General features: G+C 66.8%; 4 protein-coding genes across 5 annotated transcripts; 2 read left to right on the top strand and 2 right to left on the bottom strand.

Annotated features, from left to right (window-relative positions):
• The first annotated feature begins 173 nt into the window (after positions 1-173).
• On the top strand, positions 174-10,972 carry ABHD8 (abhydrolase domain containing 8). The gene is given in 6 exon segments (XM_032711802.1): positions 174-551; positions 6,993-7,203; positions 7,205-7,738; positions 8,471-8,641; positions 8,727-8,943; positions 9,081-10,972. Coding segments are annotated over 5 exon segments (1,275 nt in total). The 5' UTR covers positions 174-551; positions 6,993-7,000; the 3' UTR covers positions 9,231-10,972.
• On the bottom strand, positions 10,928-15,986 carry ANKLE1 (ankyrin repeat and LEM domain containing 1). The gene is made up of 9 exons (XM_032711660.1): positions 15,976-15,986; positions 15,120-15,219; positions 14,934-14,988; positions 14,664-14,840; positions 12,960-13,934; positions 12,517-12,688; positions 12,245-12,404; positions 11,759-11,888; positions 10,928-11,394 (listed from the first exon to the last, which is right to left on the bottom strand). The coding sequence occupies exons 1-9, from the start codon at positions 15,984-15,986 to the stop codon at positions 11,225-11,227; spliced, it is 1,950 nt and encodes a 649-aa protein (XP_032567551.1). The 3' UTR covers positions 10,928-11,224.
• Positions 15,987-16,624: 638 nt separating this feature from the next.
• Positions 16,625-20,980, bottom strand: BABAM1 (BRISC and BRCA1 A complex member 1). 2 transcript variants are annotated; one of them, XM_032711805.1, is made up of 9 exons: positions 20,963-20,980; positions 20,025-20,338; positions 19,521-19,579; positions 19,324-19,444; positions 19,164-19,242; positions 18,767-18,791; positions 18,385-18,514; positions 17,570-17,692; positions 16,648-16,920 (listed from the first exon to the last, which is right to left on the bottom strand). In XM_032711805.1, the coding sequence occupies exons 2-9, from the start codon at positions 20,298-20,300 to the stop codon at positions 16,720-16,722; spliced, it is 1,014 nt and encodes a 337-aa protein (XP_032567696.1). In that variant the 5' UTR covers positions 20,301-20,338; positions 20,963-20,980; the 3' UTR covers positions 16,648-16,719. The 2 variants fall into 2 exon arrangements, with proteins under 2 accessions (XP_032567697.1, XP_032567696.1); XM_032711806.1 differs by lacking the exon at positions 20,963-20,980 and having other exon boundaries at positions 16,625-16,920; positions 17,570-17,656.
• Positions 20,981-23,148: 2,168 nt separating this feature from the next.
• On the top strand, positions 23,149-26,690 carry USHBP1 (USH1 protein network component harmonin binding protein 1). Its single transcript, XM_032711658.1, has 12 exons — positions 23,149-23,159; positions 23,195-23,411; positions 23,482-23,577; positions 23,667-23,863; positions 23,955-24,095; positions 24,214-24,293; positions 24,773-24,908; positions 24,994-25,234; positions 25,323-25,514; positions 25,590-25,681; positions 25,821-25,943; positions 26,499-26,690. The coding sequence occupies exons 1-12, from the start codon at positions 23,149-23,151 to the stop codon at positions 26,668-26,670; spliced, it is 1,698 nt and encodes a 565-aa protein (XP_032567549.1). The 3' UTR covers positions 26,671-26,690.
• Positions 26,691-27,861: the final 1,171 nt, after the last annotated feature.

Raw genomic sequence — 27,861 nt, 5'->3', positions numbered from 1 at the left:
GCCCTCCCATCCCTATCCAGCCCCCCATTCCTGGCCCCCCATCTCAGTTCAGCCCCCCCATCCCTCTCCAGCTCCCCCATCCCAAGTCCCCCCATCCCTGTGCAGCCCCTCCATCCCTCTCCCCCCATCCCTGTCGGTCCCCCCCGGGGCTGTGCCGGGCAGGGCTGTGACTGGCAGATCCCCGTGTCCGTCACACGCGGATCCCTCCTCCTTAGGAGGGATTTCAGGGGCTTTCCATGGCTACAGCCTCCAAGGACAAACAGCCCCCCAAAGCCCCCGAGCCCCGGCCATGAAGCTGCTGCTGGGGAAAAGATGGAAGGAGAGGTTTCGGTGGGAAGCAGGTGAGCAGAGCTGAAGGGATCGCTCCATCCCGCCCTCCAGACGGCCCCCAAAAAATTGGATTCAGAGGGTTTAGAGGAGCTGCACAGCCGAGCGGCGCCGGCGTCCTGCTCCCACCGCCTCGGGCATCGCCTCCTCTCCTTCGGCCTCCTGCGGGATTTAAACCTTTTATTCGCCTCCTCGACCTCCGACAACCCTCGGCAATAAATGAGGTGAGCGGCCCCTTCTCCCTCTCTGTGGTGGTGGAGGGCACGTCCTGATGGGGAGGGGGGGGGAGGAAGGGTCTCTGCTGGGGGAGGGGGAGTAAAATGGCCAAAAAATGAGGGTTTTTTTTCTCCAGCGGGAAGGGATCTGAGAGGCACTCGGATTGCAGGGAGCTGGCAGCTCCGCTGGATTGCGGGGAGAGAGAGGAGCCACAGCACCGCTTGCGCTTTAATAACCTGGTTTGGCGCGGCTGGAGCAGGGGGTTATCCTGGAAATCAAACTTAAGGAACGGCTCCCCCCGTGATGCAATGGCACCGAAGGATTGCTGGCTCTGCCCGAGGCCCCTCGCTGCGTGCGTGTCAAATCTGCCCGGAATTTGGGCTGGGGAGCGAGGGGGCACCTGCCCGCGCTTGGCTGCCTCCAGTGCCTCCTTCCCGAGCCTCCTTCCATGGTTCCTCCCAGCCCGCCGCCGGAGGGATCCAGCCGGCTCCGCTGCGGCTCTGCGGCGGGAGCCGGAGCGATCCCCGCGGAAATCCAGGCGGGATTTAGGTGGCCCGGGAGGTCAGGCACAGGTTACTCCGCTGCGCGGTGCGGAATCTTTTGTGTCTCAAGGTCTTCGTCCTTCCGAAAGGGAGCGGGGGGAGGAGGCGGCCGGCGCTGTGCCTTGGGGATGTCCCCTTCCCCTGCTCCCCTTCCCCAGCCCTGTACCTTGGGGATGTCCCCTTCCCCTGCTCCCCTTTCCCAGCCCTGTGCCATATGGATGCTCCCCTTTCCCTTCCCTTTGCCTTACAGATATTCCCCTTTTCCTACCCTGTTCCTTATGGATGCTCTCTTTTCCCTGCTTCTCTTTCCCTGCTCTGTGCCTCAGGGATGCTCCCCTTTCCCTTCCCTTTGCCTTATGGTTGATCTCCTTTCCCTGCTCTCCTTTCTCTTCCCTTCCCTTTGCCCTATGGATGCTCCCATTTCCCTACTGGATGCTCCCCTTTCCCTTCCCTGTGCCTCATGGACATTCTCCTTTCCCTCATAAGCCATTCCTTGCCTGAACACAATTTATCCACATCCCCTGGGATCCGTGCTGCAGTCCCAGGACCAGTCCATCCCAGTCCATCCCCCTCTCCAGCTGCATCCCTGAGGATTTTCATGGCTGGCTGTTTGTCCCCCAGCTACACCCTTACCCCTGGTAACACTCCTGTAATTATATCCGGACAGGGAAGCCAGGCATGGAAGAATAAATCCAGCTGAAGTGGGTTTTCCCGTTTTTTCCAGGGGGAATTTTACTTCCCAGGGCTGAGATCAGGCAGCCTAAAGATTTTCTGGCATTTCTCTGCGTTTGGTGCTTAAACAAACCTGCTCTGATGCATTTGGTGCTGCAGTTTCTGCACTTTGCCGAGAGGGAAGGACTGGGAGAGGGCGGGAAGAGCAGGATAATGTTTGCCCATTCCTCAGGAGGGTCGTGTGTCATCATTAACGCTCGGGAGCCCCCGGGGGGAAGGGATTAGAGCCCAACAAATTGTTCTGGCAGGTGGGATCGGGGCTGCAGCACAGCTCCTGCTCCTCTCCGGAGCTTCCACTCCGAGGATCTGCAAGGAATCAGCAGATTCCAAGTCCCTGCTGCTCCCTGAGAGGATGCAGAGCTCTGGGCTGGGGGTGCTGAGGGGATTTTGGGGACGTTCAAGGCCGTGGGTTCTGGCACCAACTCCCACTGTCCCTGTGGGAAACGTTGCTCTTGGTTTGTTTATTGGGATGAAATGTTTCCCAGGACTTCTCTTGGCAGGGGTGAGTGGTCTCCCCGAGGAGGAGGAGGAGGAGGAGGAGATTTTGATCACTCCCAGCCCCATGGATGTTTGGGATATTGGCTGTCCCCAGTGGTCTGTGCAGGGGCAGGGCCCAGGGAGGCAGGAGCAGGGGCTCTTTGGGGCAGGGTGACCCTCTTCCCTGCTGGAATGGCAGTGGAAGAGCCAGCTTGGCTGGGCCATCCTGGTGTGGCTGTGTGACCATGGTGTGGTGGCACAGGCATGGGCACTGCCCTGATACACCACACCAGGGGCTCAGGGCCAGCCCCACGGGCTCAGTGTCAGCCCCATGTCCCCTGTGTCAGCCCTGTGGGCTCAGGGTTAGCCCCATGACCCCTGTGACAGCCCCATGGGCTCAGGATTAGATCCACATCCCCTGTGTCACCCCAGGGACCCCCAGGAACCCCACGGACACTCCTGTGCCAGCCCCACAGACTCTGTGTCATTCCCATGTTCCTTGTGTCACTCCCATGTCCCCCATGTCATTCCCATGGACCCTGTGTCACTCCCATGTCATTCCCATGGACCCTGTGTCACCCCACATTCCTGTGTCAGCTCCATGGATTCTGTGTCACTCCCATGTCCCCCGTGCCATCCCCACATCCCTGTGCCATCCCCACACCCCTGTGCCATCCCCACACCCCTGTGCCATCCCCACATCCCTGTGCCATCCTCCATCCCTGTGCCATGCCCCATCCCTGTGCCATCCCCACATCCCTGTGCCATCCCCACACCCCTGTGCCATCCCCACATCCCTGTGCCATCCTCCATCCCTGTGCCATCCCCACATCCCTGTGCCATCCCCTCATCCCTGTTCCAGGCCCCCATCCCCTGTGCCATCCCCCATCCCTGTGCCATCCTCCATCCCTGTGCCATCCCCACATCCCTGTGCCATCCCAACACCCCTGTGCCATCCCCCATTCCTGTGCCAGCCCCCTATCCCTGTGCCATCCCCACATCCCCTGTGCCATCCCACATCCCCTGTGCCATCCCACATCCCTGTGCCATCCCCACATCCCTGTGCCATCCCCACATCCCTGTGCCATCCCCCATCCCCTGTGCCATCCCCACATCCCTGTGCCATCCTCCATCCCTGTGCCATCCCACATCCCCTGTACCAGCCCCCTATCCCTGTGCCATCCCCACATCCCTGTGCCAGCCCCCTATCCCTGTGCCAGCTGTGCCAGCCCCCTATCCCTGTGCCATCCTCCATCCCTGTGCCAGCCCCATGTCCCTGCCTGTCACATTCCCCCCTCAGCCTCTCCTCCCTCCTCGCTGCCACATCCCATCTCATCCCACGTTTCCCCGGCCGTGCCACAGTCCCTCCCCATGGCACCAAAGCCGAGGCTCTGCAGCCCCGAAGTAGGTCAGGAAGTTGTTTTTCCCCCAGCCAGGTTATTCCTCCCAGCCAGGGAACTCCTCATGGATGCCCCGGGACTAGGGCTGGGGCTGAATCCTGGGATCCTTCCCCAGCATCCCTCGGGCATCCCATCCCTGCTGGGAGTGGTTTCCCGGGGGCAGGTGGGATTTATTTTTGGGGGGGGGGGGACCACGATGTGGGTACGGCCTCGGGGCGATGCCACCGCCTTCCCAAGCCCTCGGGACAGGGATGGGACGGATCCGAGGGCAGGATCCCGCCGTGCCTGACTCATTGTTGTGCCTGGCCTTATGTAACCGGTGCCGAAATCCCGCTCCCAGCCGGGAGCGGCGATGGAGGGAGCCGGGATTGGGGGGGGAAGCAGCTCGTCGCCATGGTTACCCGCATCCTTGCAAAGTTCCTCGCATCCATCTGCTTTCATTTCCAGCCCCTTTCATCTCGCCCAGGGAACATCCCTGGATGTTTCTGGCTGCCTGCTCGGCGGCAGACGGAGCGCTGGGTTCGAGGAGGTGTGTGGGAGGTGGGAGACGGGAATCTTTTGCTTCCCAGCCCCAAAACAAGGCCCGACACGGAGCCGCTTTACCTCCCGTCCCTCCCGTCCCCACGAACGCCCCCGGCCGGGATGTGCTCCATGTTGTCCCTGGAAGTGTTTGGAAGGCGTGTGTGGATGTGGCACTCGGGGACACGGCTCTGTGGTGCTGCTGAATGGTTGGATTCCATGATCTCAGAGGGCTTTTCCAACCTTAACGATTCCACAATTCCCTGATTTGTTTGCTCAGATACCCGTCAGGGATGGCCACATCCTGGACCAGGATGTCCAGCCTGGGTGTATCCAAGTGGATACCCCCCTTTGGATACCCCCCTTGGAGTGGGATCCCTCTTTGGATACCCCCCTTGGAGCGGGATGCCTCTTTGGATACCCTCCTTGGAGCGGGATCCCTCTTTGGATACCCCCCTTGGAGTGGGATCCCTCTTTGGATACCCTCCTTGGAGTGGGATCCCCCTTTGGATACCCCCCTTGGAGTGGGATCCCCCTCTTGTAGAGGGATCCGGGCTCCTGCCCAGTGCCAGCGATGCTGGGGGGCAGCTCCAAGGCCGGAGCCTGAGCCCCTGGATGTGCCTGCAGAGCTCCTCACTGCCAGAGCCTTCCAGCAGATCAATTCTGGGAATGAACAGGAGGGACTAATTGAGTTAATCCCGAGGAGTTAATCAATGTCGGGGCGGGCTGGCCGGGGCTCCTGGTTATAATCCACACCGACATCCCCGGGACCTTGTGGAGCGGGGGCTCGGTGCCAGGACAGGCTTTGTGGGAATCGGAATCACATCCCGGCTCCATGGGCTGATACCTGGGGCTGTGCGGGATGCAGGGGCTCAGGGGCTGCCTCGGTTCCCATCTGCCTGTTTTCTACCCATCCCATCCCTCTGTTCAGCATTCCCAGCTCAGAGTTCAGGGACCAAGAGCCTCCCAAGGCTGGCACGGAGCAGGGACAGTGCAAGGGCAGCCGGGCATCCTCCAGCCGGGGCTCCAGCCAGGCTGGTGCCAGTTCCTCGGGCCCAGCTCCCAACTGGAAGCGCAGTTTCTGCCAGCCAGCTCTGGATTTGGCTTCTCCTTCCCAGGGCTCCGAGACCTCCAAGCTCAGCAGCTTGGATGGGTCCATCCCCGGAGCATCCGGGGAGCCAGAGGGCTCTCGGTGCAGCCGGATCCTGCACGGATGGGTTTGTATCCAGAGAGAGGTTATTGATCCCACAGAGAGCTGGGCCTGCCCTGCCCAGTGCCAGGGGAGCCCCAAAGGAGAAGGAGCCCCCAGGCCCAACTCTGCTCATTCCCAATCCCCACATCCAGGACCCGATCCTCGGTGGGGTGTGTGGGGGAGTCAGGACACCAACGGAGCTGGGTGAGAATCAAACACTGGCTGCTGTTCCCAGGGCTGGCAGCACTCCCTGGATAAACCACCCTGGCCTTGCCAAGGGAACTGTTACCAGCATGGCCTGCCTGGAGCAAACAGGCTGGTTTTCCTGGGAAAACCCTCGAGCAGGGGGTTGTGCTGGGGCTGGAGCACCCGGGAGCCTGTCCAGTCCCTGGGAATGCACTGGGAGTGTTTGGGTCTGTGGGGGTCATTGAGGAGGGTCTGGTGTTGGCATTCCCAGATGGAATGAGTGTTAAAATCCACGGAGAGGGACCCCTGCACTCCCAACCTGCCTCCAGCCTGGTTTTCCTTGGCACGATCTGCCAGCTCGGTGCTTGTAACCCTGTCAGGCTGCTCGGGGGAGCTGAGGGGCTGCTCCTGAAGGATCACTGGGATTTATCCATTAAATTCCCGGCTGGGAACACGCTTCTCCTCCTCCAGGGGGGTGGCAGTGGGTGCCCAGTGCCCCCTCCTGCAGGCCCAGCCCTTTGCGCGGCGCCCGCTCCGCTTCTCTGCCCGCTGGCATCAATAATTCACCGTGTTTTGCCTCATCAATAATTAACACCCTCCCGGCTGCCATCCAGGGACCTTCCAGCCCCTCTGGCACCGCCGGGCTCCAGGCCTGGCATCGGTGTCCCCAGTGCCACCAGCCTCCCCCCTCCCCAGGCTCGGTGGTCCCCCCATCCAAAGCCAAGGAATGAGCCCTGGGGACACCAAGGGCAGTGTCACATCCCCCCCCAGCCCACGTGGGGATGTGGGAGGGGGTTCCCTCCCCGCTCCTTCTCTTGCCATGGTATTTTCAGCCGTGGTTTGTGGAGTGGTTTTAATTAAATCCTTCATCTCCCGTCGCTGTCATTCCCACCTCACTGCTGGATCGGTGGCTCAGGCTCGAGACGTGTGTATATATATATTTAATTGGTATAAATAATGCATCCCCAGCGCTGACTCTTCCCTTCGCTCCATATTTGGTGCTAAAAGGAGAGTTTTTTGTCTCAAACAGGCTTTTCTTTCCGTGTTTCTCCCCTCGGTCAGAGCAGATCCCTCTCGGGGGGCTGTGATTGCGTGACGGGGGCTGCTGGGTGACAAAGACATGGCCAGGACAGAGCAGGACAGGGAATGCAGGATTCCCCTGGGATCTGACCCCTCAGCCCACGCACAGGAGGCTGAGCAGGGCTGTGATTTTGGGGAGTGTCACCATCACCCCAAAGGTGTGCCCAGAGGCACATCCTGTGCCACCACGGCTCTTCCCGGGGCCGGCAGCAGAGGAGAGGGGACAGGGCTGTCCCTGCTCCCCTGTGCCCCAGCCAGGACCCCTCTGGGTGCTGGAGCCGCCGCCTAACCCCCCCTTTTCCCTGTCACCCCTCTCTGCAGGGAGCATAATGCTGAACAGCATCACCGATGGGCTCCTGTGCTGCCTCATGGGCAAAACCACCAACGCCGTGGGGCCGCTGGACAGCGTTGAGTCCGGCGACGGCTACAGCTTCGTGGAGGTGAAGCCGGGGCGGATCCTGCGGGTCAGGCACAGCGTTCCCGCCCGCCCGGCCCCGGAGGAGCCCGAGGAGGCGCAGCCCGGGGCGCCGGAGCGGGGGGGTGGTTCACTGCAAGCGCAGGATCACCCTGTACCGCAACGGGCAGCTGGTGATCGAGAACCTGGGCGACGCCGTGCGCTCCGAGATCCTGCCCTGCCCCGGCGGCGCGGCCGAGCCCGGCGGCACCGTGGAGCTGGAGCTGTCCGAGGCGGCCGGCCAGGCCCCGGCGGGGACGCCGGGATGCGGCGCCCGGGACGCGGCGCCCGGGAAGCGCCGCAAGCGCAAGCCCAAGAAGGTGGTGAACATCGACTGCAGGAAGAGGATCACGAGCTGCAAGGGGACGCACGGCGACGTGGTGCTGTTCTTCATCCACGGCGTGGGCGGCTCCCTGGACATCTGGAAGGAGCAGCTGGACTTCTTTACCAAGCTGGGCTACGAGGTGGTGGCCCCGGACCTGGCGGGGCACGGCTGCAGCTCGGCCCCCCAGATCGCCGCCGCCTACACCTTCTACGCCCTGGCCGAGGACATGAGGGCCGTGTTCAAGCGCTACGCCAAGAAGAGGAACATCCTGATAGGACATTCCTATGGGTAAGGGGCCCGGAGAAGGGACGGATCCACCCCCCTGTCCCCTCCTTGGCAGCGAACGTCGGGCAGATCCCGCGCCTCGGGGGCGTGGGGGTTCCTGTTCTGGGTTTATCCCTCGGTTCTGATCTCCTACATCCTCTTGGGGGGTGTCCCTGGGCCCAGCTAATCCCAGAGCCTGGCCTCCGGTGGGGAAGCTGGCAGAGCACGGCCTATAAATAGGGTAAGCCGAAGAAAGTCAATTAGACAGACACTAAGCAGTGCCTGGGAGGAGAGGGAGCTGGAGCCGGCTTGGAGACGGGCAGGATTAGACCAGGACAAGGCTGGGTCAGGCTGGCGGGCACCCAAGTGGGTCCCAGCACCCTGCTCTGCTCTGGGCAGGAGTGAGAGCCCCAGCTCAGCCCCTCTGCTGGGGGGTTTGTGTCCCCCGCCCCAGAAAGGGGGAGCACGGGTCAAACAAAGGGGTGCAGCCATGGATCCTTGGGACCACAGAATCCTGGAATGGTTTTGGTGGGAAGGGACCTTAAAGCCCACCCAGTCCCACCCCTCTGCCATGGGCAGGGACACCTTCCACGGGCAGGGACACCTTCCACTAGCCCAGGTCGCTCCAAGCCCCATCCAGCCTGGCCTTGGACACTTCCAGGGCTGGGGCAGCCACAGTTTCTCTGGGCAACCTGTGCCAGGCCCTCCCCACCGCGGGGGTCAGGGCGTGGTCCCCATGTCTGTCTGTCCCTGCAGGGTGTCCTTCTGCACCTTCCTCGCCCACGAGTACCCAGACCTGGTCCATAAGGTGATCATGATCAACGGCGGGGGCCCCACGGCGCTGGAGCCCAGCCTGTGCTCCATCTTCAACATGCCCACGTGTGTCCTGCACTGCCTGTCCCCCTGCCTGGCCTGGAGCTTCCTCAAGTGAGTGGGAGGGCTGGGGCAGGGAAGCCTCGTCCTTCCCCCCCGTGCCCCCGAGGCCGGGCTGACCCCCGGCTCCCTCCCGCAGGGCCGGCTTTGCCCGCCAAGGTGCCAAAGAGAAGCAGCTGCTGAAGGAAGGCAACGCCTTCAACGTCTCGTCCTTCGTGCTGCGGGCCATGATGAGCGGGCAGTACTGGCCTGAGGGGGACGAGGTGTACCACGCCGAGCTGGCCGTGCCCGTGCTCCTGGTCCACGGCATGCACGACAAGTTCGTCCCGGTGGAGGAGGACCAGAGGATGGCCGAGGTACGGGGCGGGGTGAGAGGCTGCGCTCGGGCCTCAGAGGTCTTTTCCTGTCGATCCTGTGAGTGGGGCCGGGGGCGGATCGCCCGGGGGACTCCTCCCAGCACTGACCCTGTGCCACCACACCCCCTGCTCCGCAGATCCTGCTGATCGCCTTCCTGAAGGTGATCGACGAGGGCAGCCACATGGTGATGATGGAGTGCCCCGAGACGGTGAACACGCTGCTCCACGAGTTCGTCCTGTGGGAGCCCGAGACGCCAGCTGGGGACGGGCACGGGGAGAAGAAATAAGGCCGCGGGACACGGAGACCGGGCTGCTCCCATGGGAGAGATGTTTCGGAGCGCAGAGGGGTTTGTGAGAGCGGAGGGGCTCCGGGGGCTGCCCTCGTCGGGAGCGCAGCCCGTTTGGTTTCCCGGCCGTGCCGGAGGTTGGAGGGGGAGCAGGGAGGCTCCCCCAGGGCAGGGAGTGCAGGGCCGGCAGCGGGAACACGGCAGACCTGGTCCCCACCCCCGCGGGGACGGCGCCGGAGCGTCTTCATCCTGTTCCTTTGTAGTGTTATTTTCCTCACGCAGCGACACCTCCGGGGACTGGTCCCACCCGCGGCAGAACGGGAAGGACTCGCAGGGGCTCCAGGAGGGCCGGAGGACCTGAGCTGGGATTGCTTTAAAGGGGAAGCCAAAGGCTCTTCGGCCTCAGCAGCGGGATGTGCCTCTCGAGCCACCCGGGAGGATGGGACAGCCACGACCCGGCTTCGAGGGGCTCCTCGTGGATGGCAGCAGCTCCTGCACAGAGGATGAGGAGGTGTCCTGCCTCCGTGGGCACGGCCAGGACCGCGGTGGGACCGGCCTGGCTGTGGCAGGGCCGAGCCTGAGCTCTCCCATGTGCCCCCCCCGCGGTCCCCCCTCCATCGCTTCAGGTCCCGCAGCGCTTCCGCAGAGCCCCCGCTCCCCCTCCCGCTGCCGCAGCCCCCCCGGAGCCACCCCCACCCCCGTCCCGAGCCACCCCAGCTCCTCCTCGGCTCCGGGACCCACCACAAACTCCCCCTGGGATCACCCCCGTGCGCTGGGGGAGCAGCAATACCCCGTCCCGTGGCCACTGTGTCCGTCCCTCCCGACGGCTCCCAGATGGATCCGCAGGGTCTCGGAGCAACACGGGAGCGAGGAAGCGAACCAGGACCACCTGATCCCAACAGACACCATCACTGACACTGTTCTGTACATAACCCATCACCTCCCACCCCTGTGCTTCCCATCCCGCTGCCGGGAGCTGGGCAGGGCGGAGGAGGTACCTGGGAAGCGCCATCGCAGCTTCCCGGGGCTCCTGGAAAACTGGGAGGATGCTGTTCCCGGAGACAGGCCCAGCCTCGCCCGCCCTGCTCCCGCTTTGTTTGCCCCTCACTCCCCCCATCTAAACCAAAGAAACGACGAGTCCCACGGAAACCTCGCCCTCGGCCCCCGTCCCACCAGGCCCCCGTGCCCTGAATGGGGCTGGCACCGCACCGAGGCACCCCCGGGGGGCTCAGGGGGGTCCTCCTGGGCAGGGCTGCTCCCACCAGAGCTGGGATCACCCTGCAAAGCACCTTCCCCGGGGCTGAGCCCACCCTTGTCCCCAAAATGAGGGATGTGGAAGAGGAAGGGTCCACCAGACTCCGAGTGACGTGTCCCCTGCACCCCCTCTGCCAGTGCCCGCCCTTCCCACTGCTGTCTCATAATGAGAATTTTAAGCCCCCTGGGTTCAGATCATCTCCCTCTGCCCCCTCCCACCCCGTCCTGCCCAGGGAGAACCCCCCCCAGCACACCCCCGGGGCTGCAGAGGGTGCCCAGAAATTCCACCAAACGTCCCCCCAGACACGGCTCTGCCCCCGCCGTGCCCCCCCCTCCCCGGCCAGCCGGGGGGTCGCAGCTCTGCCAGCTCTGTCCCCCACGGGCTCCGTCCCCACGTCGCTTGTTGCTAAAGCCGAGGCAAACGCACACGGAACCCGCCGCCGACGCCGCATTAGTGCCATTCCACCCAGTAAAGCCGTGCTACAGCCCAGCCGTGTCCGACTGCCTGCTGGGGACGGGGCAGGGGTGTGTGTCCTTCTCCTTGTCCCCGTGCACGGGGAAGCAGGGATGCGAATCTCCAGGAATCTCCCACAACTGGGAATTCTCCAGGCAAACCCAGCCCCGCAGCGATTTATTGATCACCCGGCCGGGGAAATAGAAAAACAGAAACAAATCTTCGCAGCGGTCACGACGTAAAAGCTGCCCCCCCCCCCCCCAGCCACCCTCCCCTCCGAGCACTGTCACCTCCCCGGGATGTCCCCAGGCCGGAGCTGCCGCTCGCCCTCGGCCAGGAAGATGCTCATGGCCCGGTACAACATGTGCACCCCCAGGCGCCGGCGCCGCTCGGGCGCCCAGCCCGCGGCCACGCCATAGCAGTGCCCCTTGCGCTGGTTGGTGAGGGTCTGCAGGCCTGTGGGGAGGGGGACAGCACCCACGGGGACGGGGTCAGCACCCACGGACCCGGCCCCCTGCTCCCCACCAGCACCCACAGCCCTGTGAGGACAGAGGTAGCCCCACACCCCCCCACCATCACCCACCCCCAGGCAGCTTTTCCCACTGGAAATGGGGGGCCGGGGGCTGTGCCAGGCCCTGCCCTGGGAACTGGGAATCCCAAAGTCCCCAGGATGGGTTGCACCCCCCTCCACGACCCCCCTGCAGCCCCCGGCTCCTGCAGGGGTGGCAGAGGGACCCAGGGAGCGGGGGCAGCAGCAGAGCCAACGCCGGGGGCTGTGCTGGGGGTCGGGGCAGCCCCAGGATCCCCCCACCCTGCTCACCCAGCGCCTCCACCATGCAGCCCTCCCTCGTGTAGGCCTCGGCCGGGACCCTGTTCTGGAAGCAGAGCACGGAGACGACGCCATGTCCACTCTCCCAGATCTCCAGGATGCGCCGCACCTTGGGGCAGCCCTGCAGGACAGCGGGGACCATCAGCAGGGCCACCAGTGCCCAGCACAGCCCTCGTGCCCATACCCATGGTCCCCAGCCCCCTGTGCCTGTCACCGTGTCCCCAAGCCCCCCCTTTATGCCCATCACCATGGCCATGCCTCAAGCCCCTGGTGCAGCCCCCCCCACGTCCCTCACCGTGGTCCCCAACCCCTTGTGCCCATCCCCACGGCCTCAAGTCCCCCATGCCCATCCCCACAGCACTCAGCCCCCCCAGTGCAGCCCTCACACCCCTCCCCACAGCCTCGTGCCCCCCATGCCCATCCCAATGGCCCCCAGCCCCCCATCCCCACCCCCCCCCGGCCCCCAGCCCTCCCCACCCGCCGTGTCCCTGCCCGGTGCTGGCCCAGGGCCTCGGCCAGGTGGCAGTAGGGCCTGGTCCGGGTGCCCTTGCCCACGTAGAACACGGCGCTGACGAAGGTCTGGAAGCGCTGGGCGGGGCTCAGGCGGGGGCAGCGCAGGGGCAGGTCCCGGGTGGTCCTGGAGGTGCAAACCCCACCTCAGAGCCTCGATGCCTCGCAGGGCAACACAGCCAGTCCCCCCCAGGGCCCTGCTGGCACAGGGAACAGCGGGCACGGCGCCGTGGCCCTACCTGGGGTCGAGGAGGAGGTAGTTGAAGCTGGACTTGAGCAGCCCTTCCCTCCAGTGCCGGCCGCGCTCGGGACGCTCGAACTGCCGCGCCAGTGCCAGCTCGTCCTGGGCACAGTCGGGGATGTGGCCGGTCCTCAGCGCAGCCACCAGCTCCGGGCTGTGCCCTGGGGGGGCTGTGCCAGCATTGGGGACCACTGTGAGCCTCGTGGCCGAAACCATGGGCTCAGTGCAGCCCCCCGTGCCCATCACCATGGGCTCAGTGCAGCCCTCCACACCCATCACCATGGGCTCAGTCCAGCCTCCTGCACCCATCACCGTGGGCTCAGTGCAGCCCCCCGTGCCCATCACCATGGTCCCCAACCCCCATCCCCACCCCCAGCAGGAGCTGCCAGGCCGGATGGGAACCCCAGGGTGGGTCCCCCAGGACGGGATGCCCAGACTCACCCCCCAGCTCCCCGCCGTGTCCCGTGCCCAGCTCCCGCAGCCGCCGCCGGTAGAGCCCCCGGGTGAGGTCGGTGACGGGTCCCGGGTCTTCCCCCTGCTCCCGCAGCCGCCGCCGCAGACTTTGGTCCGAGAGGGGCCCTGGGGACACTGGGGACACTCGGCCATCCCGGCCCGGGGCGTCCTCGGGGCTGGGGGTGGCCCCTGTGCCGGGACTGTGACACTCGGGAGGTGACAGTCCCTGCCCCTCGTCCTCTCGACGCCCCCCGGAGCAGTGGGGACCACAGCCGGGGGGTGACAGTGGCACGGACGGGGTGCCCAGGTCCCCCCCGGCACTGCTGGATGCTTGTGGGGCCAAAAGGCGCCTGGAGCTTCCGTGGGGCCACTGGATCTGGGGCGCCCCTGAGGGCGAGTGGTGCTGCCACTCAGAGCCACCCTCCAGCACCCCGGGGTGGGGGGAGCCCCGAGGGCCTGATGGGGGATTCGGGGGGGGTCCGGGGTCCCCAGGGCACAGCAGAACCGTGGGGCTGGAGCCGGGGGAGCTGCCGACCCCCCCTGGGGGTGAATTGGGGGCTCCGGGCAGGATCTGGGTGTCTTCCAAAGAGTCTGTCCCCTCTCCGTCCTCCCCGGACATATCCTCGTCCCGCGGGGTGACACAGTGTCCCGGGGGGGTGACAGGGTCCCTGGGGACCCCCCGGGGGGATCTGATCCTGGGGGGTCTCCGGAGCATCGGCAGCGTCCCGTTGAAGAGGGAGGAGGAAGAGGAGGAGGAGGAGTTGAGCCGCTCTGCCACCGCCCGGAGGCGGCTCCTGGTCCTGGGGGTGATGTGGCGGTGCCCGGGGGGCTCCTGGCCCCGGGGGGTGACATCCCCAACGGTGACACCGGCCGGGCTGAGAGGGGACCGCGGGGTGCAGGGCGGGGACCCCCGGAGGCTGCAGCCCTGGAGCCGGGCAAGCAGCTCCCCCACATCACCCGCTCCTGGGCCACCCCCAGAGCGAGGGGTTGCCCCAGAGCCCCCCCAGAAACCCCCACCCTGAGCCCGCTCCGCGCGGGGGGGGCTGGCAGGGGACAGCTCCCGGGGGGCAGCTCCCGTTGGGGAGGGGGCTGCACCCCCTCCCAGCCCCTCGGCTGCCCGGGGCGGGGGGGAACAGCAGAGCTGAGCCCCCCGGCCCCCCCCGGCCTCGCTGGGCTCCAGGGCAGTGACAAAGCACTCGGTGGCACTGCTGCTGTCCCCAGGGCTGTCGGGGTCCCCAGGGCTGCCGGGGTCCCAAACTCCAACCCCCATCTTGGGCACCACCCCCCTAATTTTGGGGGCAGCACCCGCCACCCCTCCCCAGGGGACACAGGAGCGGTGCTGAGGGATGTCACTGTCACCAGGGCTTGGGGACATCCCGGAGCAGCTGCTCAGGCCACGGCAGGGCAGGGGGGCTCTGTGTCCCCCCAAGGTCCTGCTGCAGCACTGGGGGGCCCTCAGGGACCCACCGGGGCCAAACTGGGGGCAGGGGGTACGGATATCCCCAAAACTGGGCTGGAGGGGAGCCCAGGGGGGGGGTCCCGTCCTTCCCCCCCCAGTCCAGCTCGGGGGTCCCTCCTGGAGCTCGTCCCTGTCCCAGAGCAGGGTGCTGGAGGCCAGGGGCTGGGGGGGGACAGCAGAGCCCCTGGGGTCCCCCTGGAGCCATGGGGGGAGGGACGGGGGCTCTGGGGCACGGCCCTGCCACAGCGGGGGGACACAGCAGCCCCCCAGCTCCTGCTCCTCCAGGAGGGACCTGCGGGTGCTGCTGAGGGGTCCGGCCTCGGAATTGTCCTCAGGGAACCCAGGGGAGACGCTGCCATCCGAGTCATCCTCGGTCAGGAAGGACAGGGCCCTCCTGTGCCCCCCCGGGGCTGGGGACAGGGGTGGGAATCAGTGCCCAGCCCAAACTGGGGGGCTGGGTGGGACCCCCAACCCCAGCCAAGGGGGTACCCAGGGGACCTCACCCTCCACGAGGGGCCAGCCCTGCTCCAGCACCACATCCACGGCCTGTTTTCCATCCTGCGGGGAGGGGACATCGTTGTCACTGCCACCAGGGTCGCCACGGGGTGACACAGCTCCCCCACCCCACGGACGAGGAGGGTCCCGTGGGTGCTGTCCCTGTGCCCAGGGCTGTCCCTGTCCCCACTCACCTGGTCCCGCAGGTGCCCCCGTTCCCGCAGGAGGAGCCCGAGGCACCGGCGGCACCCCCGGGCCGCGGCCTCGTGGAGCGGCGTCAGCTCCCGGGAACGCCTGGAGTGTGGGATCGGGAGCGGGGGTCACCCCCAGCCCGGGCCGCAGGTCAAGGAAGGTCACGGCCCCCCCCGGGGGTCACACAAGTGCCACCAACCCGCAGCGGGGCTCCAGCACCATCGGGGGGGACCCTGCGTGGCCCCGGCAGGTCCCCGGTGTTGGGGTCCCCCCCATGGTGCAGCACTCCCCTCTGTCCCGGTATCCCCCCTGTCCCGGTATCCCCCCAGTCCCGGTGCGTTCTCCTTGTCCAGGTGTCACCCCCCGTTCCCGGTGTCTCCTCCCGGCCACAGTGTGTGTCCCTGGTCCCAGTGCTCCCACTTCCGTCCCAGTGTCCCCCCGTGCCATCCCCGATCCCGGTATCGGTCCCGGTATCCCCCCCGTGTCCCGGTGTGCCCCCGTGTCCCCCCCGTCCCGGTATTCCCCGATGTCCCCCCTGGATCCCGGTGTCCCCCCGGTATCTCGGTGTCCCCCCGGTATCCCGGTGTCCCTGTGATATCCCAGTATCCCCCGGTGTCCCCCCTGGATCCCGGTGTCCCTCCGGTATCCCGGTATTCCCCGGTGTCCCCCCTGTCCCGGTATCCCCCGGTGTGCCCCCTGGATTCCGGTGTCCCCCCGGTATCCCGGTGTCCCCCCGGTATCCCGGTATCCCCCGGTGTCCCCCCTGGATTCCGGTGTCCCCCCTGGATCCCAGTATTCCCCGGTATTCCCCGGTATTCCCCGGTGTCCCCCCGGATCCCCCCGGTGTCCCCCCCTTACGTTCCGCTCATCCCGCCCCGTGCACGTTCAAACCCCCCGCGCCGCCGCTCATTGGCTGGCGAGGAGCCAATGGGAGCCGGCCGAGGGCGGCCACACCCACCTCTCACCAGTGACGTTATCAGGGAGGCGGAGCCAAATCGTTCCGTGCCCCCGCCCCCTGACCCTCAGCGCCCCCCAGCGGCCGGCGTCGGTATCTCCCAGCACCAGCGCTCCCAGTGCCTCCCAGTGCCTGCACCAGTGCTCCCAGTGCCTGCATCAGTGCTCCCAGTGATTGCACCAGTGACTGCACCAGTGCTCCCAGTGCCTGCACCAGTACCTGCACCAGCACTCCCAGTGCCTGCACCAGTGCTCCCAGTACTCCCAGTGCCTGCATCAGTGCTCCCAGTGCCTCCCGGTGCCTGCACCAGTGCTCCCAGTGCCTCCCAGTGCCTGCACCAGTGCCTGCACCAGCACTCCCAGTGCCTGCACCAGCGCTCCCAGTGCCCTGAACGAGCACTGCCCAGTGCCTCCCAGAACTCCTCACCAACTCTACCCAGCACCTCCCAAAACCCTTCCCCAGCAGCACCCACACAGGGCCGGGAGGGGTGACCCCGCACCCCCAATCCCCACCCCGAGCCCAGACCCCGCAGCAGCACCACGACACCACCAGTCAGGCAAACACCTCTCTTTCCCCGTCCCAACAAAACCCCGCAGGAGACGCCACGACACCCCCTCCCCAGCCACCCCCACCCCCTCCCCAGGGGCTCAGACGGTGGCCTCGACCTCGGGGGGCTCGTCCTCCTCGAGCAGCCCGTAGGCCGCGTGGCTCTGGAAGGGGCGCTGCAGGGGGTGTGCCAGCAGCTTGGCCATGCAGTTGTGCAGCTCCACCGCCGGCCCCGTCAGCGGCACCTCGTACTTGTAGTTGGTGCCCTTGGTGTCCAGGCTGCTGAAGAAGCCGTACATCTCCTGGGGAGGGCACGGCAGGGACATGGGAAGGGCGGGCAGGGGGTGGCCCTGCCATGGGGAGACCTTGGCGGTTTCCCCCCCACCAAGGGTCAGGGAACCCCGCTGGGATCCCCCCGGGAATGGGCTTGTTCTGCATCATCCTGAGTTTTATCCTACTTTTTACAGGGTAGCCTCCCTCTGAAGCACCACCAGGCCTGGGGGTGGCCTGAAAGAGCCCCCTCAAACCCCTCCCCAGGCCATGGGATTGGCCTCAAAGAGCCCCTTCAAACCCCTCCCCAGCCCCAAGGACTGGCCCCAAAGAGCCCCCTCAAATCCCTCCCCAGGCCCAAAGACTGGCCCCAAGGAGCCCCCTCAAACCCCTCCCCAGGCCACGGGCTGACCTCAAAGAGCTCCCTCAGGAATTCAGGGTTGTTCTTCCCTCCCTGCCTCCCCATTTTTCAGCATTACCAGCCCCCCATTTGTCAGGATTACCAGCCCCAAGGAAAGGGTGGGGGGTAGGTTGGGCCCCCCCCCAGTGTGACCTAGTTCTGGCTGGCACCTTTCTGACATGGAGAATTCCTTACTCAAGGTGAGGGAGCAATCCCTCCCAAGAGCACAGAGCTCCTGCTGAGCCCAGGGTCTCCCAGGAAATCCCCCCTGCCCGCTGTACCTTCCAGCTCGTCTCCTCCTCCTTCTCCTCCAGGCCGTTGTGGATGTAAACCACGTCGAAGAAGAAGTAGGGGCACTGCAGCATCTTCTGCAAGGGAACCAGGGAGCTTTTCCAGGGACAACCCTGGAGCCACCGAGGTCACCCGGAGGGGACAGAGGGGGCACTCAGAGAATCAACGAGGTTGGGAAAGACCTCTGAGATCATCAAGTCCAACTCATGACTCAACCCCACCCTGTCACCCAGCCCATGGCTCTGAGTGGCACGTCCAGTCTCATCTTAAACACCCCCAGGGATGGTGACTCCAACCCCTCCCTGGGCAGCCCATTCCAATGGTTGATCACTCTCTCTCTGAAGAGTTTCTTCCCAATGTCCAACCTAAACCTCCCCTGGCACAGCTTGAGACTGTGTCCTCTTGTCCTACTGCTGGTGGCCCGAGAGAAGAGACCAATACCCACCTACACCCTCCTGTCAGGGAGTTGTAGAGAGTGAGGAGGTCTCCCCTGAGCCTCCTTCTCTCCAGGCTGAGCCCTCCCAGCTTCTCCTTACAGTACTTGTGCTCTAATCCCTTCTCCAGCTTTGTTGCCTTTCTTTGAACATGCTCAGTGTCCTTCCTAAACTGAGGGGCCAGAACTGGGCACAGCGCTCCAGGGGTGGTCTCGCCAGTGCCCAGTCCAGGGGCAGAATCACCTCCCTGGTGAATCACTATTCCTGATCCAGGCCAGGATGCCACTGGCCTTCCTGGCCCACGTTCAGCTTCCTGTCCCTCCCCAGTCCCTCCCAGCCCCCCTGTCCCCAGGTGGTGCCACAGGACTCACCTTCATGTGCTCGGACATGGAGAACTGGGGCTGGCACCCGGGGCGCCCGAACACCAGGATGGTCCGGACCACGTAGGGCGGGGGGATGGTCTGGACGTTCTCTGTCACCGGCAGCTCGATCTTCTGCTGGCTGTGCCAGGGGAGGGGGAGGTGGATCAGGGACCCCCACGGCACGCCCAGCTCAGGGACCGTCCCAGGGGAGCAGCGCCCACCCCCAGGAGCCCTTCGGGTTAAAGGCTCGGGGTGTAAAGCGGGAAATCTGCAGCCAGGTGGGAGCTCTGAGCCCCCCACCCAGCACCCCCAGACTGCCCCAGCACCCACTGACCCCACCCAGCACCCCTGAGCCCCCCCAGCACCCCTGAGCCCCCCCAGACGTACTCACATCAGGTTGAAGAGTCCTTCCAGATCTGCACCCCAGTTAAGGACCAAGCTTGGCACATGGACTCCCCCCTGCCCACCCCTGGGCACATCCCAACCCCAGGCTGGCACCAGGACACCCAGGCAGCCCCCCCAGAGGGAGGTGATGTCACTGGGCACTGGAAATGGGGAGAAAACATCAATAAACGTGGGTCTGGTGGGTGGGGAGGGTCTGGTGTCACCCCTCTGCCTTGGGGGGGGCCTCAACAGCTCCATTTGACCCCCTCCAGCCTCCAGATCCTCGGGATGCCAGGGAGGAGCCTTGAGGGTCCCTGCAGATGCTCAAAGGACCCTGTTTGCACCCAAGGGACCCCACTGGCACCCAAGGGACCCCCGTCCCAGCCCCACAGGCGGGTGGATACTGAAGGACTTGCAGACGACGGTCTCCAGGTCGTAGAGGCAGCTGCAAACCTCGCGGGGGTCCGAGGTGAACCCTGAGAGCTGAGAGGAGCAGGGTGAGGGGTGCACGGAGCTGTGCCTGTCCCCAGCCCCGTCCCTGCCCTGTCCCCGTCCCCCTCTCACCCACGTGGCGTCGTTGTTCACCACCACCAGCGCGAACTCGTGGCACTTGTCGATCTTGTGCTTGGTCCTCACGAACATCTCGATCATCTTCTGGGAGATGTTCAGCGCGTTGGTCTTGGACCTGCCACGGGGGGAGAGGGGCTCAGCAGGTCCCAGAACCCTCCCCTGGCGCCCCCCGAGCACCTCCCAACACTCACCCGTTGAAGGACTCCAGTTTGGGCACTGCCATCTCCTCGGCCAGGTCCAGGCAGATGATCTGCAGGAGAGGGAGGCACAACTGAGCCCCCCCCAGCCCCTCACCCCGGGGTCAGGGCTGACCCCTGCTCAGCCCTCCTGCATCCTCCAGTATCCCCACACCCACCTCATGCATCCCTTCAGCATCTGCCCTGGTAATTCCTCAGTGGAATGCTGGGGGGATCCCCAGCATCCTCCCTGTTAATTCCCCAGTATCCCCCCAGCATCACCAGTATCCCCCCAGCATCATCAGTATCCCCCCAGCATCTTCCCAATATCCCCACAACATCCTCAGTATCCCCCAAAATACTCTAATAACTCCCCAGTATCCCCCCAACACCCTCCCTGACAACTCCCCAGCATCCCCCCAGCATCTTACCCGATAATCCCCCAGTATTCCCCCAGCACCCCCAGTATTCCCCCAGTATTCCCCCAGCACCCCCAGTGCCCCCCCAGCAGCCACTCACCACCTTCTCGGGGCAGTTCACGCGGGGGGTCTTCACCTGCACCTCGGTGGGCGCGGCAGGGCCGGGCCAGGCGGTGCCGTCGGGGCCGGCGGTGCCCTGCGGGCTGTGGTCGGCGCTGGCGGCCTCGCCCTCGCCCTCGCTGCGGTTGCCCACGCTGGCCTGGGCGCTCAGCGCCCGGTCCTCGGCGCCCTCGGGGTTCGAGCGGGTCCGGGGCCGCGGCTCGGGCGCCTTCTCCTCATCCTCCTCGGCCGCGCTGCCCGGCTCCGACGTGTCCATCCCGCACCCCGCGGGGATCCCACGGCGATCACGGGGGGCTGGGGAAGGGGGGGGGCACGGTGCGGCTGGGACCCCGCAACGCCCCGGCCCCCGGTCCTGGGCACCCTCTGCCCGCTCTGTGCACCCCCTGCCCACTCCTCTCCTTGCCCACGCACCCCCCGCTCCACGTAGTCCTCCCTCCGTGTTCCCTCTGCCCACGCAACCCCTGCACCCCAAACGCCCCCCACTTTATGCACCCCCTGCCCCTCAAACGCCCCCCACTCTGTGCACCCCCTGCCCACGCACCCCCTGCCCCACGCACCCCCCAACCCCGCGTACCCCCCGCCCCACGCACCCCCCGCCCCACGCACCCCCCACCCCCGCGGACCCCCTGCCCCGGCACCTCCCCACGCCCCCTGCCCCACGCACGCCCCACTCCGTGCCCGTCTGCCCACCCTCCCCCTGCCCCGCACACCCCTCGCCCCGTGTAACCCCTTCCCCGCGCACCCCCTGCCCCACGCACCCCCCCGACCCACGCACCCCTTATCCACGCACCCCCTGCCCCACGCACCCCCCCTTCCGTGTACTCCCCGCTCTGAGAACCCCCTGCCCACGCCCCCCCTGCCCGTGTACCCCCCCCGTCGTGGCCCCTCGCCCCCCCGGTGCCCCCCCTGCCCCCGCACCTTCGCTCCGGCGCCCCCCGCGCCCCCTCCCCGCGCTCACGCGCTCCGGCCCCGCCCCGTCCCGGCGGAAGCGGCGCCGCGCGGGGGCTGCCGGGAATTGTAGTTCCGAGGGGTCCGGAGGGCACCGGTGGGGGGGGGGGGCAGGGACGGGACCCCCGCGACCCCCCGCACCGCCCCGACCCCCTGAACCTCAGATACCCACGTGCACCCCCCTGCACCCCAAATAACCGTGTGCGCCCCGCTCCACGAATGACCATGAGCACCCACGCAAACCCCAAAATCTATATGCACCCCCTTCGACTGCCCCCTGCACCCCAAATATCCACGTGCACTCCTCTGCACCCCAAATATCCTGTGCATCCCCGTCAACTGCCTCCTGCGCCCCGAATATCCGTGCGCACCCCACTGCACCCCTCTGCACCACTCCCTCCACCCCAAATGTCCCTGTGCATGCCTATGCACCCCAAATATCCACGTGCACCCCCACGAGCCACCCCCTGCACCCCAAAGCCTCATGCACACCCTCCTGCACCCCCGCACCCTCCCTCTGCACCCCAAATCCTCATCCTCCAACCCTGCACCCCAAACACCCCCACAGCCCCCCTTTGCACCCCAAAACCATCCTCCACCCCTCCCACTGCCCACAACACCCCTGGCCTGGCTCCCTCTTGGCCCTGCATCCCCACCCCCCCTCCCCAGTGCCTCCCAGCACCCCAAATTCTCCTGCACACCCCCAAAGTTTCAGGGTGCCCCCCCCAAATTCCAGGGATGCTCCAGGGCGTGAATCTGGGAGCATCCTCCTGCCTGGGAGCACAGGAGGGGACCCGGGGGGGCTGGTGGGGGGTAGAGTGGGGAGGGGGCAGTGCTGGGGGGCAGAGCACCCCGAAACAGCTCTGCCCTCACCCCCGCACAGGGCAGCGCGGGGGTTAAATGGAGGAGGCTGCAGGGAAGAGGAAATCTCGGCAGGAACAAGGACAGGGGAAGGCCAAGGGCAGCGGCCGGAGGCGCAGCCGGAACGTGCCGGAAGGTGTCGGAGCCTTGGCCGTGGGATCAGGACGTGCTGGAACCCCAGGGTGGAACTGGGACGTACTGGGAGCACCGGTGTGGAACTGGGACGTGACGGAGCCCCAGGGTGGGACTGGGACGTAGCAGGACCCTGGGTGTGGAATCGAGACGTGCTGAGACCCTCAGAGGGGAACCGGGACATACTGGGACCACTGGTGTGGAACTGGGACGTACTGGGAGCACCGGCGTGGAACTGGGAAGTACTGGGAGGACCAGCGGACGTGGGGTAGGAAGTGCCCGGGATGGAGAAGGCAAGTGGGGTGTGGGGTGTGCTGGGCACTTCCCGGGGCTGATCCCACACGGCCAGGGGGCTCCTTGTGCCACCCTCGAGTACCCCCCGGCCACAGGCCTGGTGCCGGGCTCTGGGGTGGAATTCCAGGCCCGGAGACCAATGGGCTGGTGGCCAAAACTCATCCTCATCCCAGGAAACCCCGGTGGGTGCCACCCCTTCCAGCTCTGGAGCTGGCCGGGGGGCGGACACACCCCCCTGGTCCCTGCGGCCCCCACAGCTCCCACCCGGCGAGGAGGAGGAGGAGGATGAAGAAGGGGATGAGGATGATGAGGAAGAGGAGGATGAGGATGGCGATGAGGAGGACATGGTGGGTGACGCCGAGGACATCCTGCGCTACGAGGAGCGCATCGCCGGGCTCCTGGCCACGGTGGCCCGGCTGCACCGACGGGCAGAGCGGCTCCAGCGCCGCCCCGGCAGGTACCGGCACCGGCACCCAGGGGGCACCGGGGGCTGCCACCACACGGCCCCCCTTCATCTCTGCCCTTCATCGCCCCGCAGGGAGGGCGAAGAGGGCTGGGAGGGCACCGCCAGTCCCCCCTCTGCCAGCCCCACACCGCGGCACCTCGACGGCACCGGCGCCGGGCAGGAAGGTGAGCGCTCAGTGCCGTGTGCGCTGTGCCACCTCACCCCACGCCATGCCACCCCTGACCCCCTCTGTGCCCCCCGCCCACAGCCCACAGCCCCGACCTCTTCGCCGACCTCCAGCACGCCGTGAGCTCCCTGGAACGCGCCGTCTTCTCCCGGCACCGGCAGCCGCCGGCACAGCCCCTGCCCGGCGAGGAGTGGGCGCGAGCGGCCAAGGTGGGGCTTGCTGGCACCCACGGTCCCGATGCCGAGGGGGTGGGCACCCACTGACCGGCTCTGCACCCCCAGAGCCTGGAGGAGCTGAGCCAGGCACCGGGCTGGGCCGGGCGGGTGACGCGGCGGTGCCCGGCAGTGGCGGCGGGCGAGGAGGTGCCGGCGGAGGTGGCGGCGGCGCTGGCGAGGAACGCGGCGCTCCGGGCGGCCGTGGGGCGCCGGGACGAGGAGCTGGAACAGGCCATGGCCGTGCTGCGGGCGCTGCGGGGGGAGCGGGACCGTCTGCAGGGCAAGGTGGGCGCGGGGGGCACCACGCGGGGGGCACCGGGTGCGACCCCAGGGCTCAGCTCGGTGGCCGGCACAGGTGAGGGGCCTGCAGGATGCTCTGTCCAGCCTGGAGGAGCCGGGGGGCTCTGGAAGTGACGCCCCCGGGGTCAGCAGCCCCCTGAGGCTGCACCAGGTGAGTGCAGGGGGGCTGGGACATGGTGGGTGGGGGGTTGGTGGGTGGGATCCTGCCCCAGTGCTGGGCTCTGCCTGTTCCCTCCGCAGGATCTGCCCCGGTGCGGGGACAGTGCTCAGCCCCACGGGGTGCAGCCCCTCAGGATCCAGTCCCATGGGATGCAGCCCCTCAGTATCAAGCCCCACGGGATGCAGCCCCTCAGTTCTCAGCCCCACAGCCCCCTGTCCCCCCAGCCCTCAGCAGGTGCCAACCGGGAGCAGGAGGAGCGGCTGCAGCAGCTGCAGGGGTGAGGTCCCCCATCCCAGGGGCTGCCGGGCCCTCCCCGGTGGGGAAGCCGAGGTCTGGCACGGCCTGACCACAGTGCCGGCCGTGCCCAGGTGCCTGGGGCGGCTGCAGGAGGTGAACAGGGAGCTGGCGGCCGCGCTGCAGGAGTGCAAGAGCGAGGCGGAAAGGCTGAGCATGGAGCTGGGACAGCACGAGTCCCGCAGCACCGCCCTGCGCCTGGCCCTGCGCTGCAGGTGGGATGGGATGGGAGGGGAGGGGAAGGGAGGGGATGGGAGGGGATGGGATGGGAGGGGATGGCACCCGCACGGGTGGCAGGATGGGGACAGCCACACTGAGCCCCTCGTCCCGCAGCGAGCGCTGTGGAGGCGCTTATGCCGCCCTGCTGGACCTGCTGCAGGCAAAGGTGGGAAGGGAGGACGGTGCCCGCGGGGGTGAGTGACAGCTTGGGGGGCTCCGGGGTGTTGGGGATGCTGGGGAGTTGTCAGGGAGGATGATGGGGGGACACTGGGTGTGCCGGGGAAGACACTGAGGGGATACTGGGAGTGCCAGAGGGGATGCTGGGAGGCTGTTAAGGGGATACTGGGGAGTTATCGGGAGGGATGCTGGGAGGATACTGGTGCTGCTGGGGAGGATGCAGGGGAGGATACTGGGGAGTTACCAGGACGATGCTGCTGGTCCTGGGGAGGATTCTGAGGGGACACTGGGGAGTGACCAGCGAGGAGGCTGCAGGGATGCACGAGGCATGTGTGGGGATTTGGGACCATGCAGGAGGGCTGGGCGGGAACACTGCTCCAAGGAGGGGCACTGGAGGGGTGCGGGGAGGATGCTGGGGGGCTGCAGGGAGGCTGTTGGGGAGGGAGGATGCCCTGCATAGGGGCACCTGCCCGCACACTGCCTGTCCCGTGCCCAGGAGCCACGGAGGAGCCAAGCCTGGGGCACACATGGGGGTCCAGCCCCACGGCCACGGAGGGGACGCAGCTCCTGGGCCCAGCAGAGCCGGACGGGCGGGAGGAGAGTGGGGCCAGCAGCTCCCCCGGGGCACAGAGGTACCCGGAGGAGGGTCGGGGGCACGGTGTTCAGCTCTCCCCAGGGTACCCCCGTGCCCACCCCAGGCACATCCGTATCCCACAGCACTCCGGCGCCCCGGGGGATGGAGGAGGGGGCCCTGCGGGAGCACATCCGCCGGCTGCGCGCGGAGCAGGCGGCCATGGAGGGGTCTCTGCTGGACGCCCCGGACCCCCCCGGGGTGACCCAGCACGGCCAGGACGCCCGGGCCCGGGCAGAGAGGGCACTGCGGGACGCCAGGGCACTGCTGCCAGGCTGGAGGAGGCCCGAGAAGGCGGAGCTGCTGCAGGACCTGGCGATGCTCAAGGTGAGGGATTTGGGGTTGAGGGGCCCGACGCCCGGATCCCTCCACGTGGGAGTGGAGCCAGAGGGTGGTGATGCTGCTGCCGTGCCAGGAGGCCATGGCTGAGCTGAGGACGCGGCTGCAGCTGGCGGAGAGGGAGAAGCGGGGCCTGGAGGTGCTGCTGGCCGGGCAGGGCCCGCGGGAAGCTGCCCTGCGCCTCGTGCTCCAGCACCTGCAGTGGGAGCGGGATGGGGGCACCCACCGCCCCCCCAGCAGCTCCAGCAGCTCCAGCAGCAGCGAGGGGGTAAGGATGGCTCCGAGCCCCCTCCCCGGGGCTGGGGGTCTCCCCAGGGATGGGACTCACACCCAACCCCTGCAGGATGCCCGGATTGGCCGGGGCGGAGCGGCGGCTCCGCGGAACCCTCCGGATCCGGAGAGGATGAGGGAAGAGCTGCTCCGCACCTCAGCCAGGTGAGACACCTCGAGGGTGTGAGCAGTGTCAGGATGGCCACTGTGAGGGGCTGGGCATGGGGCCACACTGGGAATCGTGCTGGGATGGGCACTGTGTGGGCACCAGGCTCGGTGCAGGACTGGCTGTGTGTGTCCCCAGGGCGGAGGAGCTGCGTGCCCGGGCACAGGAGCTGGTGCTGTCCCTGGAGCAGGGCAGTGCCACCAGCCGAGCACAGCAGGCACAGAGTGTCACCATCACCACGGATCTGTTCCAGGCACACAGGTGGGCAGGGGGCACCCACGTCTCTGCTGGGTGGGCGTGGGGTGCTCGGTGTCCTGTGTCCCTTGGGTGCCCTGGATCCCCTGGGTGCCCTGTGTCCCCTCAGTCCCTTGTGTCCCCTATGGCCCCTGGATCCCCTTGGTCCCCTGGGTGCCCTGTGTTCCCTCCATCCCTTGGTCCCCTGGGTGCCCTGTGTCCCCTGGACACCCTGGGTGTCCTGGATCTCTCATGTCCCTTGGGTCCCCTGAATCCCCTGGATCTTCTCAATCCCCTGGATCCCCTGTGTCCCCTGGGTCCCCTGAGTGCCCTGGGTCCCCTGGTTCCCCTTGGTCCCCATGACCCCTGGTTGTCCTAAATCCCCTGGGTCCCCATATCCCCTATGTCCCCCATATCCCCCGTGCCCCCCCCATGTCCTTCACATGCCCAGTGTCCCCTCTGTCCCCCATATCTCCTGTGCCCCCCACGTGCCCGGTGTCCCCTCTGTCCCCCATATCTCCCCTGCCCCCCTGTCCCCCGTGCCCCCCGCGTGCCAGGGCGGGTGCTGAGCGTGCCCCTCAGCGCCCTGGCCCTGGCGTACCGCGGTGCCCGGCGCAAGCAGGCGGCCCAGGCGCGGCGCCTGGAGGCGCAGGCGGGAGCCCTGCGCAGGCAACATTCCCGGCGGGAGCAGGCGCTGGCCCGCAGGCTGCAATCCCTGGAGCAGGGCCCGGCCGGCAGCGAGACCTGCATCTAGAGACCCCCCCCCGGAGCCCCCTCCCCGCTGTACCCCCGCCGTAATAAACGGTGGATGCTCGTGGTTTGGCGTTGGGGGGGTTTTGAGCTCGGACGGGGCTCAGCTGGGGGACCCCCGGCTCGGCTCGTCCCAGGGGGGCCGGGAACAAAGGGCGTCCCCCCCCCCCGCTGTCTCCGGGCGCAGATGAAGCCATTTGGTTGTCCCTGGCGCGGGATCAAAGGTGACGGCAGTGGCCGTGGCGCGGGGCCCATCCATATTCAGGAGGAAGAGGAGCGGTGACCCTGCGCCGGGGGCATCCCGGCCCTGCACGGGGGGCTCCGGGAGCGGGCTGGGCCAGGGGGCTGCCGAGGGGACTGGGGGGGGGCTCAGCCCACCATCCTGAGCCCCCCCATCCCTGCACGAGGGAGCGCATGGATGGTGGGAGCGCATGGATGGTGGGAGCAGGGCTGAGCGTGGGGCTCGGGGGGATGAGCAGGGACAGGGCAGGGCTTGGATGCGCCGAGGGGTGGAGGGAAACTGAGGCACGGAGCTGGAGATGGGCTCCAGTGAGGCCTGGATCGCCCTGGAGAGATCCTGCAGCGGAGTTCAAGGCTCCGTGGATCAACATCTGGAGCCGTGGTGATGGAGAGCGCTGGGAGAGGGACGCAGGGATTCGGGGATGCAGGGACACAGCAGTGCAATTATGCAGGGATGCAGAGCTGTGGGGATGCAGGGATGCAGGAGATGTAGGGATTCAGAGATGCAGGGGATGCAGGGATTCAGGGTTGCAGAGCTGTGGGGATGTAGGGATTCAGGGATGCAGGGATATGGGGATGCAGGGATGTGGGGATGCAGGGATGTGGGGATGCAGTGAGGCAGGGATTTAGGGATTCAGGGCTGCAGGGACTCAGGGAGCAGGGATGCAGCTCATCCCCCTGAGCTGCCCGTGCCCTCCACCCCCACCACCTCTCTGCTCTCTGAAATGGGGTCACCTCCGTGTCCCCAGAGGCGGCAGGGCTGGATCAAAGGACAGCTTCCCCAGGGAGCTGCCCTGGCACAAAATGGGAGCAGCAGAGCCCTGATTGGTGCCTGGCACAGGGGGTGGATGCCCAGACCCGGATACCGGAGCCAGGGAGTGCCTGTGCCCCCTGTTCCCAGTCCCTGCCTGTGCCCCCTGTTCCCAGTCCCTGCCTGTGTCCCCTGTTCCCAGTT

Source organism: Chiroxiphia lanceolata, chromosome 27, assembly GCF_009829145.1.
Source record: "Chiroxiphia lanceolata isolate bChiLan1 chromosome 27, bChiLan1.pri, whole genome shotgun sequence".
NCBI lineage: Eukaryota > Metazoa > Chordata > Aves > Passeriformes > Pipridae > Chiroxiphia > Chiroxiphia lanceolata.
This window is presented reverse-complemented; position numbering and strand designations above follow the sequence as displayed.